The sequence below is a fragment of the Saccopteryx bilineata genome, chromosome 8, assembly GCF_036850765.1.
Source record: "Saccopteryx bilineata isolate mSacBil1 chromosome 8, mSacBil1_pri_phased_curated, whole genome shotgun sequence".
NCBI classification, from domain to species: Eukaryota; Metazoa; Chordata; class Mammalia; order Chiroptera; family Emballonuridae; genus Saccopteryx; species Saccopteryx bilineata.
Genome location: NC_089497.1, coordinates 54,454,070 through 54,477,072, shown reverse-complemented (window position 1 = coordinate 54,477,072; position 23,003 = coordinate 54,454,070). Strand labels below are relative to the sequence as shown.

The 23,003-nt window shown below is 48.4% G+C and overlaps 1 protein-coding gene across 1 annotated transcript in view; it reads left to right on the top strand.

Annotated features, from left to right (window-relative positions):
- The first annotated feature begins 203 nt into the window (after positions 1–203).
- Positions 204–23,003, top strand: part of ITGB5 (integrin subunit beta 5) — a 144,903-nt gene continuing 122,103 nt past the window's right edge. The window contains exons 1-2 of the mRNA XM_066240754.1: positions 204–723; positions 16,402–16,487. Of these exons, the coding sequence (XP_066096851.1) occupies positions 654–723; positions 16,402–16,487 (156 nt within the window). The 5' untranslated portion in view covers positions 204–653. The remainder of the gene's footprint in view (positions 724–16,401; positions 16,488–23,003) is intronic.

The window sequence follows — 23,003 nt, the reverse complement described above, 5'->3', positions numbered from 1 at the left end:
GTAGCGCCCCTGCTGAGAAAGCCAAGCCAGACCCTACCCAGCGATTTAGAACCCCTGCCCCAAGTGCGCCGGAAGGGACTTCCACCTGGACGCTCGCCGCCTCGCGTCCCCGGGCGGTCCCCGCGCAGGGGCGGAGCTGGCCCGGCCCGAAGCACGCCCCGCCCCGCCGTAAACTGACCGTGTGGCAGCGGGCGGGGGCCTGGAACAGGGGAGAAGGGGTGGAGAAAGAGAGGAGGAAAGTGGATCCTGGCGGGCCGGAGGGAGGAAGGGAAGGGGCGGAGGCGAAGGTTAGGGTGTGCGAGCGCGCGGGGGTGCTTCAGCGCGGGACGCGTCCCGGAGCCCAAGTTGCGGCAGCAGCGTGGAGCTAGCCCCTCCCCTGCCTGGAGCCGCCTACCGGGGCTGCCCCGAGCGGCGACACCCGAGGCATCCCGGCCGGTGACCCAGGGCAGCGGCGGCTCCGGGACTCCGCTGCGAGCGCTGTGGGTGGGATGGTGGCGGCAGGGCGCGGACCAGCGCAGCCGCCACCGACTCCCGCCCGGCCCCAGGCACTGTGAGCCCCGGCTGCGAGCCTGGCATGCGGCTGCGGCCCCCGGCCCTCGGTCCCCGCGCACCAATCTCGGACGCCTGCTGCCGCTGAGGCGGGCGCCCCCACCATGCCGCGGGCCCCGGCGCCCCTGTACGCCTGCCTCCTTTGGCTCTGCGCCCTCGTGCCCAGGCTCCCAGGTAAGCCGTTGTCGCCTGCTGTGCAGAAAGAAACTTTGTTGCGCACAGAGCCTCCCGCTGGTGTTTTGGAGGGGCTGGGTTGAGAGGCAGTGCCTGAGAGTGGAAAGCGCCTTATAAGCCCACTCAGGTGGGCGAACCGCCGGGGTTGGGCCCGGTGGCGGGGCTCCCGAACTACGAGCGTCACCCCGCGCAGTCCCGCTGCGGTTTTGTCGGCCGCCGGTCCTCTCCTGGGCTGAGGAGGAGCCTTCCCTTCATTTGTAAACAGCCTTGCCCGTCTGCTGACCCAGTCTGCGTGCGCCCGCGCCCCGTGCGCGGAGAGGGCCTTAGCCGGCCCTGCGCTGGGGCCGGGGAGCTGCACTCCCTGGCACAAAGCGGCCCTTGTGGCCAGCCGGGGGGCCAGCGGGCTGCTAGGAGGCGCCAAGTGATGCTGCCAGTGACCTGGGGACCGGTCGGCGAAGGGCAGTTGGAAGTGCGAGACCCGGAGTCTTCGCTGTTGCCAAAGCGGGGAGCCACGGCTACCCCGGAGGGCTAGACTCCTGGAACTGCGGGTGTTCAGGCCCCCTTAGCGAATCCGAGAGTTTCACTGCGCCCAGGGCAACCGCGGTCCTTTAAAATTTAAAGTTTAAATGTATAATCTCTCTGCTTCCTCCCCCAAGAAGCCGCAAACCCGAGGGGAGACCCGCGCGTCCCAAGCCACAGACCCACCTGGGACTTTGCGATTTGATTCCTCTGCCTGGCTTTATCCCAGAATTTACACACACTCCGTGCCGCACACTCCCCTAACTCGGGAGTCTTCTGGAGCGGAGAGCAGGCTGAGTGATTGATTGCATTAGCGTGACACTGCTCTGGGCTGGCTGGCAGTGTGTTACCTGCTTTAAGTTTCTGGATTTGGGAGAGGGCTGGACTTGACAGCCAGAGGGCCCCAAGGAAGGATGCTCTGCCGGGTGCTGGGGCTTCGAGGCAGATGAGCTACCCCCACCGCCTCCAAAAAATACAGGAAGCCCCAGACTTTCTCCTTTTCTCTAGGAAATCATTGTGATGGGGTGCTCCATTCCCTCTTGTGAGCCAAATGCCTGGCTGCCAAGGGAGGGCAGGGCAGTCCCCCCTACAATGTCTCATTTATATAAGTCAGCGGAGGTTTCTGTGCGAGAGTATAGGAGGAATCTGGGCAAACGAAAAACTTATTTCAGGCCCTAATTCGAACAATACTGTAGCTAGGTTTCTTTCTTTCTTTTTTTAAGAGTATTTATTTATTTATTTATTTACAGAGACAGTCAGAGAGAGGTATAGATAGGGACAGACAGACAAGACAGGAAGGGAGAGAGATGAGAAGCATCAATCATTAGTTTTTTGTTGCGACACCCTCACCGCTCCTTCACACTTGCCCCGACTGTGGGGCCACAGCAGACCAAGGAACCCCTTTCTCAAGCCAGAGACCTTGGGTCCGAGCTGGTGAGCTTCGCTCAAACCAGATGAGTCCACGCTCAAGCTGGAGACCTTGGGGTCTCAAACCTGGGTCCTTCACATCCCTGTCGGATGCTCTATCCACTGCGCCACCGCCTGGTCAGGCTAGCTAGGTTTCTTTTAAGGGACAATAATCACTCCAGAGCTTGGACTAGAAAAGTGGTTTCCAAACACCTATCTGGCAACCTGTGCCCATCACTTATATTTTCATGGGTCCCCAGGGAAATGCAGAGAAAAAGAAGATGAAGCCTGTGTTATACATAGGAGTGTATATTTGCCAACCAGTCCCCTGCTTTGCAAGAACTGTCCTTTAATTTGAAATTCTTTTTTATTTTTAGTGGAAAACTTAATGATTTAAAGTGGTAACAGAGGGTAGTTTTTTTATTTTTGACAAAATGAAAAAAATATCTGGCAATCCAATAGAAATTTCCCTTTTTTCCTGTTTTGCTCTGTTCTTGATTGTTCTGTGAAATTGAAAAATGAGGAACTACTAAAGGAAATGACTGTTAAGTTCCCTTACACTTTGACATTCTGTGATTTTAATAAAAACTCACATTTCCAGTTGCAAAGAATTCTTTCAATATAATTTTTTTCATTTGCGTTGTGATTTTTGTTTTTTGTTTTGTTTCGAAGTTCATATACATCCTTACAATGATCTTCATTTCTCCCAAGAGTGTGAAGTGACTTGTCCACCAACCTCAAGATTTTTTAGGCCTAGTGCCCTTTGTCCTACATAACACATCTTAGATAGGAAACAGGCCTTGAGCCATGGGGATACTTTCAACTCCTTCAGCTTTCCCGTTTTTTCTGGCACTTTCTGAGAACTCAGCCAGCCTCTGGTGGACCACCAGAAGAGTGGTGCAAGTCCATTGCCCACCTCCAGACCTATTATTTATCTCTCTCTCTCTTTTTTTTTTTTTTTGTATTTTTCCGAAGCTGGAAACGGGTAGGCAGACAGACAGACTCCTGCATGCGCCTGACCGGGATCCACCTGGCATGCCCACCAGGGGGCGATGCTCTGTCCATCTGGGGGTGTCGCTCTGCCGCAATCAGAGCCATTCTAGCACCTGAGGCAGAGGGCACAGAGCCATCCTCAGCGCCCGGGCCAACTTTGCTCCAATGGAGCCCTGGCTGCGGGAGGGGAAGAGAGAGACAGAGAGGAAGGAGAGGGGGAGGGGTGGAGAAGCAGATGGGCACTTCTCCTCTGTGCCCCGGCCGGGAATCAAACCTGGGACTCCTGCACGCCAGGCCGACGCTCTACCACTGAGCCAACTGGCCAGGGCCTCGTTATTTATCTCTTATGCCCTGCAACTTCTCCAGGCTGGAAGGGGCTCACTCACATCCCTGAGTTCTGCTAGTTTCCCAGTGGTGCTGAACCAACTTCAACCATAGTTTGAAACAGTGCTTCTTTTCTCTTTCTTACTTTCTTTTCTTTCTTGAAGCCCTGCAGGTACTTTCTCCACAGGTTATTTCTGTCTTGCTACTAGAAACATGATTTGAAAGAAAAACCTTCCTTGCTCAGTGAAAGAGAGAGGTGACCTGCGAGCCATGCCTGCCTGGGTGTTCTTAGACCATTATCGCCCAGTTGCCGGTCTATCGCTTTCATCACGCTTTCATCTCTGTGCTTAATCCAGCTGAAAACAGACTTTTAATTTAAGGGTACGCATTTTAAACCGGTCTCTGGCAGTCTGACAACCCCCCCCCCCATCCCAGGCTTATCTATCCTCTGCTCTCTGCGTTATTCCGTGGTCAAGAGCTTCTGGATAGGACCCTGGGACTGTTTTCCCCACAGAACCAAGGCAGGGTTTCTCTGGGGTGAGGCCTTGCTCTCCAAGGAATGGGGAATATGGTATTGATCTTACTGTAGGACTACAATCGTGTTTGCTATCATAACTTATTATTATTTCTTAAATGTTCCTTTAGTAGTGTCCTGCAAATTAGAATGCTCTAAGTCCGCAGAGAGCCCCTTAGTCTATTTGGTGGACTCCTGTTGGCAGCACGCCCCCTGCCCCCATTTCCCTTGCCTGTGAGGGGGCTGTTGGAATTTGGCTGTGGGTTTGCAGATCTCTTCAGATAATCAGACACTGGTTTAGAAATGACAAGACAGTGACATGCAGACAGGGGGCCTGGTCTGTGGACTCTGTTTACCTTCAGTATTTACATTTTAGCTCCATCATCCTTGAATTAGGGGGCTCTTTTACAAAGGGGATTGAAGCAGAAGAAGGCAGGGCCTAATTAGCGCTAATTGGTATTCCTCTCCTGCTTGTTCCCCCGGCTTATTTAGCTACTGAGGCAACGGAGAATTAAAATATCTAAGTAGCTGGCAAAAGGCCCTTTGTGCCTGCCTGCCCTGGTAACTACTTTTTCTTCTTCAGCTAGTACGTGGACATATTCTGAGAAGTTTTAACGATAGCGACAATGTGGGACAATTACACAGTACTTAAGTGATAGTGTCCTTTCCCGTGCTGGTGTGCAGCTGGTTAGTGGGGTAGCGTTCCTTTTCACAGGTATTCTCCTGTGGCTGGGGCCGAGGGCTCTGGAAGTCACAGCTACGGTTTGTTTTCTTTCTTTCCAGTTGGAATGGGATTAATGGTCTTTTAAACGTAAAGGAACAGTTTATAGGCGTACATTTATGAGGCTTCTTCTTGCTTCTGTCAATGCAGGATTTGATTCCTGGGCCCCATGGTGGAAAGTTTGCTTTCAGACAGGCCTTACACATCCCTGTTGGTGTTCGTGGTGAATGTTTGGAGGGGCTGTCACGTGGCCTGCCCTCTCTTTACTGGAGTCCCTCCCCCATCCCCATCAGAGTTTTTCAGATGGTTGCTTGTCTCTTGTAGAGCCGGGACCAGCTCCTGCACTTGTCCCTTGAGTTATTCTCAACTCTGATTCAGTGATTCTGTTAAAACTCAATTCAGATCCTGTCACTCTGCTTGAAACCCTCTAATCCAGGGGTAGTCAACCTTTTTATACCTACCGCTCCCTTTTGTATCTCCGTTAGTAGTAAAATTTGCTAACCGCCCACCGGTTCCACAGTAATGGTGATTTATAAAGTAGGGAAGTAACTTTACTTTATAAAATTTATAAAGCAGAGTTACAGCAAGTTAAAGCATATAATAATAATTACTCACCAAGTACTTTATGTCGGAATTTCGCTAAGTTTGGCAGAATAAATCTTTATAAAACAACTTACTGTAGTTAAATCTATCTTTTTATTTATACTTTGGTTGCTCCGCTACCGCCCACCATGAAAGCTGGGACGCCCACTAGTGGGCGGTAGGGACTGGGTTGACTACCACTGCTAATGGCTTCCAAAAGCCCTGCCCAGGTCTCACCAGGCTCTCCGTGAACTCTCCCTGCCCCGTCCCCCAGCTTCCCTGACTTGATCTTTCTTACCACTCCCCCTCACACACTTCACTCCAGCCACGTAAGCCTCCTTGCTGTTTGTAGCACAGCGCCACGTTCCCGCTGCAGGCCCCTCCCTATGCTGGGACCCTCTCCTCCCAGAGATGCCAGCGGGGTCCTCTACCTTTTCTCAGTCATTTCCCACTCAGCCAAGTTGTCCCTGGCCACTCCCTCCTGCCCCGCCTTCTTCCTCTCTCCTTTCCTTCCCAGTTTTTCTCTTGAGCTCTCATCACCTTCTAATAGACCTGCTTACCTTATTTATGTCTGTCTTCCTCAAGGAGGGTGTTCCCCCAGCCAGGACAGAAACTCCCTGAGACAGGCAGTTTAACAGTTTTATCCATCTCCCTATCCTCCCTGCAGTGGTTGGATTCAAATAACTTAACCAGTTCTCTGCCCTAATGACCGTTTTAAGTGCGTATAACAGAACAATGTACCTAAACGTAGTTTATTATTTCATGCATTTAATACTTAAATAAGAATGATAAAAAGAGATACACAGGCCCTGGCCGGTTGGCTCAGCGGTAGAGCGTCGGCCTAGCGTGCGGAGGACCCGGGTTCGATTCCCGGCCAGGGCACACAGGAGAAGCACCCATTTGCTTCTCCACCCCTCTGCCGCGCTTTCCTCTCTGTCTCTCTCTTCCCCTCCCGCAGCCAAGGCTCCATTGGAGCAGAGATGGCCCGGGCGCTGGGCATGGCTCTGTGGCCTCTGCCTCAGGCGCTAGAGTGGCTCTGGTCGCAATATGGCGACGCCCAGGATGGGCAGAGCATCGCCCCCTGGGGGGCAGAGCACCGCCCCTGGTGGGCGTGCCGGGTGGATCCCGGTGGGGCGCATGCTGGGGCGCATGCGGGAGTCTGTCTGATTGTCTCTCCCTGTTTCCAGCTTCAGAAAAATGAAAAAAAAAAAAAAAAGAGAGATACACAAAACTAGATTATGTTCTAAGAAAGAGCTTTAAAATATTAATGAAAAAATATTAAATAATACCTGATAAAAACAATAAAGCTGTTACTTAAGATATTTCCATTTTGCTTTTTGATTGGCGTCCTCACTTGCAATTTTTTTCACCTATGGATGGAATGAACATTACTACGGGCACTTAGAATATGCTGTGCGCAGATGAACGTTAAAAAAGAGTAAGGAATGTAAATTTGTGATTTCTACATCAGGTGGCTGTCCAGGCATCCACCTTAGAGAGAACCCTGACTACAAGTGCCCTTTTAACAACTGGTTCGCTGAACTCAACCAAAAAATTAGGTATCAGTTCTGCCGAACTGGTGTGAACTGGCTGAATCCCACCACCGCCTCTGTGCCTAGAACAGTGTCTGAATCATGTCTGTCGAGTGCATAGATGAACAGCAGTCTCGGTAGTGTGTATGGCGGGGGGAGGGGGGAACAGGGGCTTTTGTTCCATCCTTTTTGTTGCCTTCTGTAACTAGCTTCGGGGTCAGGGGCTCTGAATGTGGCTTATTAGGAAGAAACATTGTGGGAATAGAGAACCCATTTAAATGTCAAGATTTTAGGGGGACTAGAATCTATGATAGAAACCATTTAGTTGAGTTGTTTTTTAAAGAGGCTGAGGGTTAGAAAAGTAAAGTGACTTGCCCAAAGTCATGTAGACAGTAAGTAGCAAGACAGATGCTTGAATCTTCCATGCCCGGGATATCTTTCTCTCATCCCATAATCCCAGTCCAGATGGCCCCTCCTCAGTGAAGGCTTCTCTGCATCTGCAGGGAGAGCAGAATGGCCCCTTCTTCCCATGGCTCACAGTGCAAATAAGGACTGCTGTCCTACTTACCCCAGGTCCCCGATAAAACCACAATGTTGGCACTCAGTTGATTTTCCCCACCCCACTCCATGGTTTCAATGATATTAAAAAAAAACCCCAAAACTTTAACTTTTAAAAAACTTTAAATAGTTTTAGATTTGCAGAAAATTGGGAAGATAGTACAAAGTTCCCATATACTTACTTAAAGTTTTGTCTTTCTTATAGTTTTGTCTGTTATTAACATCTTACATTAGTTTGGTGTATTTTTTACAATTAATGAGCCATGTTGACATATTATTATTAACTGAACTGCATTCTTTATTTAGATTTTTTTTAGGTTTTACCTAATATCCTTTTTCTGTTCCAGTTTCTTACCCAGGACACCACAACACACTGAGTTGTCATGTCTCCTTAGACTCTTCGTGGCTGTCATACTTTCTCAGTCTTTCCTTGCTTTTGATGACCTTGACAGTTTTGAGGAGACATTTGAGATTTGTGATATCTTTCCTCATGATTAGACTGGAGTTATGGAGGAAAACCATAGAGGTAATCAGTTGCCTTTTAAAAATATTAATTTTCCAACAGGTAATAATATACTTACATAATTCTTTGAAAGCACAACAAATATAGAGTGAGTTCTCTCATCCATTCTTGTTGCCCATCGGTCCAGAATATTGCCCTGACCTCCTGCCCTGGACAGATTATCCCTGGTAGGTTTCTTAGATATCCAGAGTGTTTTCTATACACATATTACAAATATTCCTCCCACATTTTTATTGAAAGGCATCACTAAACACTTCTTTTTAATTAAAAATTTTTTTCATTGATTTGAGAGAGAAATATCAGTTAGTTGATCCATTTGGTTGTGTACTCACTGGCTGCTTCTTGTTTGTGCTCTGACTGGGGATGAAACCTGTGGCCTCGGGGCACAGGGGAGAGGCTTTATCCACTGAGCCATCTGGCCAGGGCCCGTGTCTTTTTATTTTTAACTTAGCAATGCATCAGAGTAAGCTTTGTATCAGTGTGGAAGGAGCATGCACATTTTTTTAAAAGTGGCAAGTATTCTATTACTGTGGTACCTTGAGATACGAACAGATCAACATATGAATTTTTTTTTTATAAATTTTTATTTATTTTTTTATTTTATTTTTTATTTATTTATTCATTTTTAGAGAGGAGAGGGAGAGACAGAGAGAAGAGAGAGAGAAGGGGGGGAGGAGCTGGAAGCATCAACTCCCATATGTGCCTTGACCAAGCAAGCCCAGGGTTTCGAACCGGCAACCTCAGCATTTCCAGGTTGACGCTTTATCCACTGCGCCACCACAGGTCAGGCAACATATGAATTTTTTAAGATACGAACTGTGACTCGGTTTGTATTTTTGTTCGAGATCCGAGTGAAATTCTGAGATACTAGTCGTGATTCGGGAAGCTGCTGCTAGTTGCACGTTGGCACATGGGTCCGGTATTGGCATTTTGATACATGAGTTGACTGACTTACGAGCTCGGTTACAGAACGAATTAAATTCGTATCTCAAGGTACCACTGTATATGAATTGATGTTAAAAAAAGATCATATCTCTTCCTGGCAGGCTAGCTTAGTGGTAAGCATTGGCCCAGTGTCTGGAAGGCCCGGGTTCAATTCCCAGCCAGGCCACACAGGAGAGGTGCCCATTTGCTTCTCCCCCATACCCCCTCTACTTTCTCTCCATTTTTCTTCCCCTCCCACAGCCAATGTTCTATTGGAGCAAAGTTGGCCCGCGCTCTGAGGATGGCTCCATGGCCTCTGCTTCAGGCACTAGAATGGCTCCCGTGACAATGGAGCAATGCCTCAGATGGGCAGAGCATCGCCCCCTGGTGGGCATGCCGGGGATCCTGGTCAGGTGCCTGCAGGAGTCTGTTTCTCTGCCTCCCCACTTCTAACTTCAGAAAAAAATACAAAAACAAAACAAACACTCATATCTCTAAGCTGACCTTGTTGGGTGTTCTAAAGATGTCTGATGTTCAGAGAAGCAGTCTAAGAGGTGAACTGACAAAGCTAGATCTTTCCTAGGGCATATTTACTTTTCGTAGTACCTTCTTTAAATCAGTGACTATTTAGTTGCTAGATTCTATGCTGGAAATAGTTTATCTCTTGTGTGACAGATGTGGCAGGTGTGGTTCAAGTCACAGGGAGAAGAACTTCAGTACCATACCACCTTCTTTTCTTTTTTAAACAAGAATAGTGACATGATTTTATTTTCTGTTGCATTGAAAATAGTGACTAAGATGTAATTCAGGACTGTATTTGTAGCCTGGCTTCTCACTTGTATCGTGGAGAGATGGTACAGACATTAACTCTTCCAAGTATCATGATGTGTTATTGTTCATGTGCTTTCCAAGGAGGGTGTACACTCTCTATACTCCTGCTTTTCCCACCATCCAGCTGAATAGGGTCATGTCTCCTGTCCCCCAGCCAGTGGAGTCATTCCAGGTTGGTACTCACTTCTGTTATCCCACTGAGTGTTTTGGTTCAGGAAACTTCAACTGCTGGAAATGTGTGTTAGTACGTGTTGTCTGAGCTTGGTCATGTGGGTTGGGGAGAGGCAGAATGAAGGGAGACCCGCCAGGAGGCTTCTGCAGGAATCTGCAGACAGTCTTGCTTAGACTGTTTAGGGTGCAAAGGGCAGGCAGGAAGGGTTGGATTGGAAGAAAGAAACATTTCATACATCTTGAAGGAACGACCCGCCGGACATGGTGGCTCCCTGGGTATGATTGATGAAAGAGAGGGGTGAGTCAATGAGTTTCGGAAGGAGAGCATATTTTTAGATTATGGTTTGCAGTAAACCCCTGGCTTCAGGGACATTAAGAGCTGCCGGCAGTTGAAGCTGAGTTGGGAATAGTCACTATGCAAACAGCAGCTAAGAAAAGATGTGGCCATCATCTGGGATGCAGCGCCCGTTTCCGTGACCTAGACACAACACTCTGACATTTGTGAACTCCAGCTGTTTAGCTCTTTATTCATTGCTTCCTTCCTTTCAAAATGCTGTTGGTGCCGAGTGACTCATCCAGCCAAATCCAAACTGTCTGAAATATTAATAGGTGGAGAGAGGCCAGATGCCAAAGGGAGTAACTGGCACTATGACACATGTCAGCACACAGCCTATGGCACGGGTGCCAGGGGTGCCTGTCTGCTCCCTGGTACCTGGCAGGCTGTGAGCTCTGGGGAGCGCGGCCTGGGTCATTCAGCCTCTAGTATCCCCTAGTCCAGCGCTTGGCATGCTTAGTGCAGGTTTTCTTGAACTTGGCTTTGTCCCAACAGCAACCTAATTTTAGAGGAATCATTTTGAGTGCAATAAAACTACTTGACTATTGTGTGTGAATGTGTACTAACAATACAAACAATTAGCGATGCAACATGGCAGTTATTTCACAGTTCAGTATGTTTTCACACTAGCTGCCTGTCACATATGAGCCTCTTCAGTGTTATATCAAAGGTCTCTGAGGCTGGCAAAGCAGAAGACCAGAGCCCAGTCTGCTCGGGGTCAGAACTGAGGAGCCCTTCCTGCCCTGAGCCCAGGATCCCCCACCCAAGAGCCCAGAGCTCAATTTCCAGAGGCCCTGGAAATTAGAAAGTGGTGTTTGTGAATTTATGTGGACTAAGCAGACAAATAAATGAGATGTGCAGTCTCCAGTTTCTTACTGAACAACGGCCTGTTGATGATCTCTTCCAGAGGGCACTGGAAGTTACTGGTCAGGTGGTTTGGAGTCTGGGATGGTGCAGCGACCACCAGGCAGGTACCCCATGTGGGCACTTGCTGGCCAGCACTTTTTCTGGCCTCTTTCTTGTAGACTGGGCTCCTTGTTTCAAGTCACTTACTCTTGTTTTTCATGTTTTTGTCCACAAAATGAGGTAAATTGACTAGCTCATTTTAAAACATTTTTAGCTCCAAGGTTTTGTAGTTCCGTGATTTTATGGAAATAATTTTATACATCAAAGCAAATGATGTGCCACAGGGGCCTGAGTTTGTATTTGATGAGATGAGGAGAAAAGGAGGAATATCACTTTCACTCTGGATCTGATTATTCCCCCTCAGGTGGTGGTTTCTGACAGGTCAGGGAGTTTGACCAAAAAATGAAACTGGCATTTAAAAACTTATCCTGCACATATTCTGTTTCTTTAAAGCTTAAATAAATGCCTATTTAAAAGTCACTGCAAGCAGGAGGCAGGCAGGATGCTCAGATTTTCTTGGTCAGTGTTTGGATGTGGGACAGGATCCTCCTGCTCATGACATTAGCTACTATGGCTGGTCCCAGCTTGTTTCTCCTGGAAAACATGTTTTGAATCCCGCATGCAACCCAGCAGGCCCTCCTGCAGGCCTGGCAGGGAGATGGTGTCTAAGCAATGACTGCATTGGGTCTCCCAGCTCTGGGGGTGCGAGGCAGGGGTCCTAACAGGGTGATAGTTGGTGGGGATGAGGAGCCCAGGGTTCAGGGTTGGGGTCTGTAGCTGGTGGAACCCACTATTTTCATCCTCAAAGCCACCTGTCCATTCTTCCCAGCAACTCAGGTCCTGCCAGTTTCTCCTCCCTCCTATTGCAGCTTGCTTGCTCCCTCCCTCCCTCCCTCCCACTCTCTCTCTCTTTCTTTCTCTCTCTCTCTCTTCCCTCCCTCCCTCCCCTCCTTCCTTCCTTCCTTTTTAAGAGAGAGAGAGAGGGAAAGGAGAGAAGAGAGAAAAGAGAGAGTGAGAAGCATCAACTCATAGTTGTGGAATTTTTAGTTGTTCATTGACTGTTTCTTTTTTTTTTTGTATTTTTTTGTATTTTTTTGTATTTTTCTGAAGTTGGAAACGGGGAGGCAGTCAGACAGACTCCTGCATGTGCCCGACCGGGATCCACCCGGCATGCCCACCAGGGGGCGATGCTCTGCCCATCTGGGGCGTCGCTCTGTTGCAACCAGAGCCATTCTAGCGCCTGAGGCAAAGGCCAAGGAGCCATCCCCAGCGCCCGGGCCAACTTTGCTCGAATGGAGCCTTGGCTGTGGGAGGGGAAGAGAGAGACAGAGAGGAAGGAGAGGGGGAGGGGTGGAGAAGCAGATGGGCGCCTCTCCTGTGTGCCCTGGCCAGGAATCGAACCTGGGACTCCTGCACACCAAGCTGACGCTCTACCACTGAGCAAACCGACCAGGGCCCATTGATTACTTCTTGTATGTGCCTGAGGGGGAGGTCAGGCTAATCCAGGGACCCCTTGTTCAAACCAGGGACCTTGGGCTTCAGGCCAGTGACCTTTGGTCTCAAACCATTGACCTCAGTGTCCTGGATCGATGCTCTATCCACTGCACCATCACCAGTCAGGCTCCAGCTACCACTCTTATCCCGATAATGGTAGTGACACAGTATAGCTCCCTACTCCTAGTGACAAAGTAGGAGCAAGGAGTCAAAATTAGCAAATTAGGGAAATGTTAGAGTTTCAAGATGCCTTGCAACTTGAATGTTGTCATGGTGTTTAAGTGGAGATAGGGCACTCTCTCCACCTCCCTGTATTTTTTTCTCCCACTTTCCCTTTGTCATCTTTTTAACTCTTTTTCCCTCCTTACTGTCTGAGCCCTTCTTTCTACGGCTGATGCCCTGGGTTTTCCTTATTCTGTCTGTCGTGCCTCTAGGCCAGTGGTTCTCAAACTTTTTGAAGGCGGGGAGCATTTAAAATCCTACAAATAATTGTAGGCGCTCTCTATACAAATTTCTGAGAAATATGTTATAATTAAGTCAAATATTAAGGAAAAGAATATAAAGTTCAAGCATGCTTTTGTGAAAATTAAACGAAATAAATACGATAAAATTAAATTTATTCTGACATTAAAAAACATTTTTATGTTACATTTTTTGAGTTATGCTTTTTAGAATTCATAAAAAAGAAGGGTTAAAAAATAAAGAAAACGACCAAAAGTTATTTTTATATATATACAGATACATTCTTAGTAAGATTTAGTAAATTCAGCAGGTCCCAGTGCAAATGTGTTAAGTTTTTTCATTCTTGTGTTTATGAGAAACATGAGCCTGATGTGTCCTAGTGATTTCTTCAATGTTTGGGCATATAATTGAAAGGCAAACTCTCATTTCCTCGTCAATACATTGAAGAATTCCTCTCTTTTACTCTTGTGTTGAGGGTAGAAAATCCTAATTCACATAAATAGGATGTTGAAAATTGTAGTAAAATGTTCAAAGCTTTTTTAGATATTGCCACATATTCTTCTTTTATAGAAATCCAAAAGGCTTCAAGAGACAATTCCTTATGTTTAGTCATCAATCCAAAGTTCCCACCATACATATCATCTTAACTTTACACCAAACAAAGGATAGAAGAAACTTGCCTCCAGTCTTTCTGGGGAACATGGGGGGTAGTGTAAACAATCCAGCACCACAGCTTAACAGCCTTTTGCAACCTAATCAGGCAAGTGAGGTGGGGGGTTGGGCAGACTGTCAGTTTACAGCCAATACTCCACACCTCTGTCCCCCCAAAATCTAAACTCCAAACACCTTGTTGGTTTTTTGGTCCTCAACAGGCACATATTTCTCTGGAATACCATAGAGCACACCTGGAAATCTTCTAGGGCGCACACTTTGAGAACCACTGCTCTAGGCAATGACTAGGAGAGACCAGGGGTCTTTTAGTGCTGTGAGGACCAGATAAAGTCCTTTTCATTCAGAGAAAAACCATCATGTTCTGCTGTTCGTCAGAAGAAAACTGTCCTGGAGTTTTGGAGAGGAAGGAAAAGAAAGGGACGATGAGTCTCACCCAGGACGCCTGTGCTGCTGGGGTGGTGGGGCTGTGGCCCGGGTGGGGTGGGTAGGAGGGTGGGCAGGGAGGGGGAGTGGACGCAGGGGAGTGGACAGGGGATTGAACCCCAACACCACCATTCAGCCTGCCTCAGGAGACCCTTTCCAGATGAACAGGGGTGGGAATTGGGGGGAGGGGAAGAGACCTGGGTTTTGAAATAAGTAACTTTTACAACAATAAATAAATTTCCTTCTAATCTTAGTTTCCAATTTCTTTTTCTAGTAGGGATGGGTTTTGAATTTGATCAAACACCTTTTTATTGCCCACTGCGGTGGTGATGTGGTGTGTCTTATTTGACCTCCTAGTAGATATTTTTGAATTAATGGGTTTCCTTTATCTTATCCCAGCATTGTATTCCTGGGTTACATCCTTCTTTTAAAAAAAAAAAAATTTTTATTCACTTTAATTTATTGTGTTAACATAGATTCAAGTGTCCCACTCAATATAACACCCTCACCCCACCCAAATATAACACCCTCACCCCACTCACATGCCCCTCATTACACCCCCCTTCCCTCCTCCCCTCACTCCCTCCCCCCCTCCCCTCTGGGGTCTGCTGTCCTGTTATCTGTATCTCTGTGTTATGTATATATAATTTCACTAATCCCTTCACCTTCTCTGATCCCGTCCCCTCATCCCCCTTCCCTCAGACTGCTGTCCCTCTGCTTCCCATGACCTCATCTCTTGTGGGTTAGTTACATCCTTCTTTAAGGACTGTGCTATCTCTTTTGGTGCCTGTTGGGCAGATAAAATGTATTATGCTCACTTTGTTAAAAATAGGTGCTGCCCACGTGAGGCCGTCGCCCAGGTGATATTAATGTGTGTTGAGAATCCTTGTAGCCTGGGGCTTGGTTTTGGGATTAAGCCTGTCCCACCCTTTTTGGTGTGAGGTGGTACAATCCTATCATGCCTCAGAGAAGTGACTTTGTATTAGAGACTTCCCTGTTATGTATATTGGATTAAGGGTTTTGAATCTACACTATAAAATAGGGGTGGAACGGGAACTTGCTCTTGGTTCCTGAGATTATCATTAGAAGAGAGAGCAGAGGAGAGCAGAGAAAGGCCACGTGGAAGAGGCCAGGAGAAGCAGCCAAGATGGTAGAGTGCTGAGTGAGATGACAGTTTGTGTAGAGTTTGTATTTGGGATAAGGAAGGAGATGGGGAACAGAGGTGAATAAGTCTGGTGAGCTAGAAACCTTTGATTCTAGGAAACTCGGATAAGTCAGTGGCTTTGTGAGCACTGAATGTGACTGGGATTGGAGCCCAGTGTGTATTTTTACTTGCCCGCCGGGTGCAAGCTAGAATTAAAGACTATGGCCCACCAGTTTTTGGCTCCGCTGTTTCTTTACCGACTGTCCGAATCCAATGCGAACCTGCATGGGCCAGGCGGCTGCTCTGATGGTGGCCCTGGCCGCTGGCTTTACAGTGCCCTGTAGATTTAGGATTTTCTTTTCTTATGCCTAATAAAGACTGACCTGTTTGTTGTTTTTTCTTTCCCTTTCTTGCACTTTTATTTTGGTCATTTTGGCTGAACCAAAAGTAAAGGGCCTGTCCCCCCTCAGCGAGGGAGAGCCTGCTCCGTTATGGGGAAGGCAGTGGAACCCGAGTGGGCCCAGCAGAACTGGAAGTTGCTGACACAAGTGCGCATGCTCAGTGGGTACTTCAAAAGTGTCCGTGTTTCACCTGCAGTTAGCACTAGGACCTGCACCCCGCAGCCTATTTAAAAAGGGGCCCCCTATTTAAAAAGGAAGTGACTCCTCTTCCTGTTCCATTCAGAGGCCTCATCAGTAGGGATTACAGCCAGGAACTAATTGGTGCATCTTTTTTTTTTTTTTTAAAGAGAAAAAGACAGGGAGAGAGACAAGATAGAGAGAAAGAGAAAAAGATAGGATGGGAGAGAGATGAGAAGCATCAACTCGTATATACTATAGTTGCAGCACTTTAGTTGTTCATTGATTGCTTTTCATTTGTGCCTTGACTGGGTTGGGGGGGGGGCTCCAGCTGAGCCAGTGACTCCTTGCTCAAGCCAGTGACCTTGAGCTTCAAGCCAGAGACCATGGGATCGTTTTGTTGATCCCACGCTCAGGTTGACAACCCCACACTTAAGCTGGTGAGCCCCTGCTCAAGGTAGTAACCTTGGAGTTTTGCATCTGGGACCTCAGCATCCCAGGTCAACACGTTATCCACTGCACCACCACTGCTCAGGCTAATTGGTGCATTTTTGTCTTGCTTTGAAGGTCTCAACATATGCACGAGTGGAAGTGCCACCTCTTGTGAAGAATGTCTGCTAATCCACCCCAAATGTGCCTGGTGCTCCAAAGAGGTATGTGGGGAGGGGAAGGGGGGGGAGGAAGAGAAGGAGGGCTGTGGGGGCTGGGAGGGGGTGGGCTACGCCACAGCATGCTAGTTGATCGTACAGAAAAGTGTGTGCAGATTCTGTAAGCTGCCTTTTCCTCTTTTTCCCAGGGTGATGACAAAAGAGCTGCATTTTTATAACATGATAGGTTAAATTGGGTCTCTAGATAGTGTTAAAAAACTTTAATTCTGTTTTAGGGAAACAAGGCCTTTTTTAATTTTTTTTTTTTTTTTTTTTTTTTACAGTGACAGAGTTAGATAGGGACAGACAGACAGGAACGGAGAGAGACGAGAAGCATCAATCATCAGTTTTTCATTGCGACACCTTAGTTGTTCATTGATTGCTTTCTCATATGTGTCTTGACCGCGGGCCTTCAGCAGACTGAGTGACCCCTTGCTCGAGCCAGCAACCTTGGGTCCAAGCTGGTGAGCTTTTTGCTCAAACCAGATGAGCCCGTGCTCAAGTTGACAACCTCAGGGTCTCGAACCTGGGTCCTCCACATCCCAATTTGATGCTCTATCCACTGTGCCACTGCCTGGTCAGGCAAGGCCTTTTTTCTTTCTGTGGGGGGACCCATTATGACTCTTGTATAGTTTTTCTGATATTTATTCAGAGACATGAGCTTGTGACGTGAGTTGATTGCGTAACGATTCAAAACATGCCTGAGTGGGGGACATGTTGGTGCTGGTCATCTGAATTCAGCTTCTTTGAGGATGAATGGGATATCATGAACTGGGCTTTATGGAATCATTTTATTTAAAAATAATGGCTCTTGTTTCTTCAAGCCCTATAGGAAGGAGTATAGTTTGGGGTGGTGATGAGCACATTGCTATCATAAAGCAAGACATATATCAGGGTTGATGGGCTAATCAGGAAATGATTGATTTCTATACTTCCTGTCTTAAAGGGAATTTCTGGGTCAATTTTCTAAACTGTTGTTAGAGCCGTGGGACATAAACCCTTCTGGCGCTAGTGCGCAGTTAAGGTTATTTTTGAAAGAACGCAAAACCTGCCATCTTGGACTGGCTCAGCCTCTGCAGTCCAGTGTGTGGTGACTGTCGGGGGGACCAAGGGGAGCCTGGGAGGCTGGCTCAGCCTCTGCAGTCCAGTGTGTGGTGACTGTCGGTGGGACCAAGGGGAGCCTGGGAGGCTGGCTCAGCCTCTGCAGTCCAGTGTGTGGTGACTGTCAGGGGGACCAAGGGGACAGTCCAGTGTGTGGTGACTGTCGGGGGACCAAGGGGAGCCTGGGAGGCTGGCTCAGCCTCTGCAGTCCAGTGTGTGGTGACCGTCAGGGGGACCAAGGGGACAGTCCAGTGTGTGGTGACTGTCGGGGGGACCAAGGGGAGCCTGGGAGGCTGGCTCAGCCTCTGCAGTCCAGTGTGTGGTGACTGTCAGGGGGACCAAGGGGACAGTCCAGTGTGTGGTGACTGTCGGGGGACCAAGGGGAGCCTGGGAGGCTGGCTCAGCCTCTGCAGTCCAGTGTGTGGTGACCGTCAGGGGGACCAAGGGGACAGTCCAGTGTGTGGTGACTGTCGGGGGGACCAAGGGGAGCCTGGGAGGCTGGCTCAGCCTCCGCAGTCCAGTGTGTGGTGACTGTCGGGGGACCAAGGGGAGCCTGGGAGGCTGGCTCAGCCTCTGCAGTCCAGTGTGTGGTGACTGTCGGGGGGATCAAGGGGAGCCTGGGAGGCCAGGCTTCTTTGCCAAGATGCAACCTCGGAGGTCTATGGAGTTCTTTAGCCCATGATGGCTAAAACTGATCATGTGGGATCCCTACTGATGCCACACTTTGTACACAGTATCTCGTCATCACACCAGCTCTGTCAGGTGGGTGGTAATACAGCCCTTTTATTGATGAGAAGTTGGGGCTCGGAGAGTTTAAATGTCCCTTTCAAGGCCACATGATGTTCCAGAGCTGGGGTTTGACAAGTCTGCTTAGGTTTCTAAGCCTGAGCTCTTTCCTGTAGGCTACATCGCCTCGTATGTGTGACTGCCCTAGAATTTTTTTCTAGTAAAGAGTAAGATTACAACACAAGTGCTTTTTTTTTTTTTTTAGCGTGACCGCACGTGCACGGCAGAAAGAGAGAGAGAGAGAGAGAGAGAGAGAGATAGGAGAAGAGAAAGATGAGGAACATCAACTCATAGTTGTGTCACTTTAGTTGTTCATTGATTGCTTTTCATACGTGCCTTGACCAGGGGGCTCCTGCCAAACCAGTGACCCCTTGCCCAAGCCAGCATCCTTAGGCTTTAAGCCAGTGATCTTTGGGTTTAAGCCAGCAACCATACGATCCTTTCAGTGATCCCATGCTCAAGCTGGTGAACCTGTGCTCAAGCCTTGGGATTTTGAACCTGGGACCTCAGTGTCTCAGGTTGATGGCCTCTCCACTGAGCTGCCTCCAGTCAGACATGACACAAGTACTTTGAGAGAGTACTCATGTCTCCCCAGGATATAAACCATTCATTTATTTGTATTAATTATTACCTTTGCTATGAACATTCTTTAAAACCTTTCACTGGTTTTCTATGACCTGCAGGACAAATCCGAGTGCCATGGCCACTGCCTGCTTCCTCACCCTTGTCCCTTGCTCACCCCTAACGCTCGAGCCAGAGGGACTCCCTGAAGATCCCAGAGAGCCTTGATGGATGAGCCCTTGTGGTTTTCCCTGTGCTGTTCTTTTCCTGGAGAGTCTCTGGCATTCCACACCTTCCCCTCACCAGTATCTTGTCTTCCAGCTTTTAAGAATCAGTTCTAGCCTCATTTACTCTATGGAGACTTTCATGGTTTTTTCCTGACACATCTGTTTGTCCATCCATCCATCCATCCATCCATCCATCCATCCATCTATTCAGTATGAGAATTCAAGCTCTTTGCATCAGAATGTTAGGGCAGGAGTTTTATCTGTACTCTTCATTGCCCTATCTCCAGAACCCAGAATGGTACCTGACACACAGTATTTGCTAAATAAATATTGATTGAGGGAGGTCATTAAATGCCTGTGTATTGCGTGTCTGCCTGTGCAGGCCATGGCCACTTCTTTGTCTCCCTATTCTGTACACCTTCAGTAGCTCATATGGACTCTCATTCTGTTCATTTGTTCTCATGCCTGTTTCCACTAAGTCATCTCCTTGAGAACCTATGTCTTGTTCATCTTAGCATCCCCAGATCCAGCCAAGACTCTGACAGAAATTCATCTTTGAAAAAAAGAGGCCTGACCTGTGGTGGCGCAGTGGATAAAGCGTCGACCTGGAAATGCTGAGGTCGCCAGTTCGAAACCCTGGGCTTGCCTGGTCAAGGCACATATGGGAGTTGATGCTTCCAGCTCCTCCCCCTTCTCTCTCTCTGTCTCTCTCTCCTCTCTCTCCCTCTCTGTCTCTCTCTCTCCTTCTCTCTCTCCTCTCTAAAAATGAATAAATAAAATAAAAAAAAAAATAGAAAAAAAGAGACCCACCAAAAAGACATGGAGTTAGAAAACCAAAGTTTAAAGACCAGTTTTGCCATGATTTAGTCTCCGTTTCTTGATATGTAAAATGAGTAAGGCCTCTCCCACCCTCCAGCGTCATTGGGAGTATCCAGGGAGAGCAGTGCAGGAGGCTTGCGGGGGGCTGGGCCGGAGCCGGGCCTCCTGAGTGACTGACTGAAGGAGCGATCCAGTCAACCGCTGTCATCCATGGGCATCTAGTGAAATGTGGGCAGTGGGATCTGCACATCAGGGCAAATTGTCTACCTTAGGTTTCTCTTTTCTTGTGTTAGTTTTTCAGGGAGCCCGACATCCTGATGTTGACAGTGAATGGTATCATTCTGAGGAGCGTATCATTCCCCAGCCCACATTTGGGTTCCCTCTCTAGCCCGTTGGGCTCCCTCTGTGCTTAAGTAAAGCCTGATTCTTGGCTCCAGAACTTTCTATGAGACCTGAGCTGGAAGGCAGCTTCCCATCTTCTTTGGGAGTTAACTTGCCCCTGGGGCCTGAATATGTTTCAGGAGGTAAGTCTGGAGAGTTCAGGAATGGCTTTGATCAATCCCTGCCCGGTAGCAAGACTGAGTGTGGCCTAATGCGTTCTTAACCACACATCCAGGGCCATCATCAAAGAAGTAAGGTATCTGTCAGGAGCACAAGATGTGTGTATGTTGAGGGCTCCAACCGACCGAGGGCGGAGGGCGAGGCTCCTACCCAGGGTGTGCTTGTGGATTCTGATCTGCTCGTAGCAGCTGGGATTAATCCCAGCACACACTCCGTTGGGAGTCTCCCGCTCTGGATCCCACAATGACTTCCTTATTTTAATTGAGGTGGAGGCGGGGACTCCTTGCATTTAACACCCCCTGTAACCTAACTCCCCTCCTCCACCCAGTCCGCCCTCCCAGCACTGCATTCTCCCACAGGTATCGCGTTTGGTCAGGCACAGCGCCGCACGCTGGCCCTCTCGGCCCCTTCCTGCTCCCAGGCCTATGAATCTGGCCCTCTTTTCTTTGTTTCCTAACATCGTCTACCCAGGGGCTTCAGACTCGCCCTCGGGCTGTAAGACCGGAGTTGCCAGGCTCTCCCCTACTCTGAGACGAGGATGTGTAGGGGGCTGCCTGTCCCCACCTGTCTGCGCTGCACACCTCAGCCCCTGTGTTTTGTCCTTTGAGACCGCCTGGGCTGGTCAGCCGGCCGTGGTCCTCCCTGCTTCTCAGCCAACTTGAGCACTTCAGCCGTACGTACTGCACAGCATAAAACACACAGCTGACTCAGGCAGCTTAGTATCTATTTTGTCCTTCATTTGTTTAAAGTAAAAATTTGCCTCTGCTGCTCCCAGATTGTAAGTTTCACCACCCAGCCGGCTGGAAAGAGAAATGTGCTGGAAGTACATGTGTGGGGCTTTTATGACGGGGCTCAAGCAGCCGCGTTATTCCCACTGTTTTCCTGTCTAAAATGTAGTTACATCATTACGCCCAAGTGCAGCGAGAACTGGAGACAGTCTAGCCGTGTGCCCAGGATGGAAGGGAGGGTGGGTTTTGTGGCCTAGCGGCTTGTGCTGGAGGTAGGGAGGCCGTCTGCCTTGGTAGAGGGCAGCGGTTGAGGAGAAGTGGCCGGGCTGAGGGCCCATGTTCCCTGTGAGATGGAAGGCAGGGTTGGTGGGAGCGGGAGAGGAGGCCAAGGCAAGAAAGGAGACCGAGCTCAGGCTGGGGAAAGTGGGAGGCTATGGGGCAGGGGTCGGGAACCTTTTTGGCTGAGAGAGCCATGAATGCCACATATTTTAAAATGTAATTCCGTGAGAGCCATACAATATGTTTAACACAAATACAAGTAAATGTGTGCATTTTATGTAAGACCAACACTTTTAAAGTACAGTAAATCTCTGAATTCTTTTTAATAACGTCGTTATACTGGTGCTAACCAATGATGAATGAAGTACTTCTTACCATTAATGCAACTTCTGGTGCTGCATGGTTTTGCTGATGGCTTTGTAGTCTGGTTGATACGTGGTGAGGTTAAGCTTCATGCAGGTGTTGAGACTTCCATCCGTTAAACATGATCGTAGGTTGGCCTTAATGTTCTTTAGATGTGAGAAAGACTGCTCACATGCATACCTAGAGCCAAACATTGTCAGTACAGCAATACTCACACGCTGCAGTGTGTGGTATGTGACGGGAAGCGCATTCCAAGTTTTTTTTGGGTTTTTTTTTTTTTTGAGAGACAGAGAGACTCAGAGAGAGGGACAGATAGGGACAGACAGACAGGAAGGGAGAGAGATGAGAAACATCAATTCTTTGTTGCAGTTCCTTAGTTGTTCATTGATTGATTTCTCATATGTGCCTTGACCGGGGAACTACAGCAGACCAAGTGACCCCTTGCTCGAGCCAGCGACCTTGGGCTCAAGCTGGTGAGCCCTGCTGAAACTAGATGAGCTTGCACTCAAGCTGGCGACCTCAGGGTCTCGAACCTGGGTCCTCCACATCCCAGTCTGACTCTCTATCCACTGCGCCACAACCTGGTCAGGCGCTTTCCAATTTTGACAATCAGCTGGTCCGCGGGTTGAAGTTTTTTCATTTCTCCCCACTTGTGTTTGCTCGCCAACTCTGCTTGCTGTCGTGCAAGTCTTTCCAAAGCTTCAATTCAATGACTTGAACTTATTCACCCACATGTCTGAGGCCTTCAGGTCAGCAGCTTGTAGCTCAAAATCTCTGACGGAGACACCGGGGATGTAACTCAGGTTGGCGCTGTCCACTGCACACTCGTGTGGATGGGTGATGAATTTAAAAAGATGAGTGCACTCACGAAATTCTCCAAAGTGCGCTTTGAATGACTGCAGGAGATTAGATGTGAAGCCCGCTAGCTGCTGGAGATCAAGATGTTGAGCAGAGTCACTTGCTGTGCATGCATCTTTAAACTCTCCCAGGTTTTCAAAGTGTAGTAAACAACCTGTTTCAATGTCGGCGATGGAGAGTTCCAGCTAGTTATCAAATGCAAACACTGCTTGTTGAAGGGATAAGAAATTGAGCTGGTT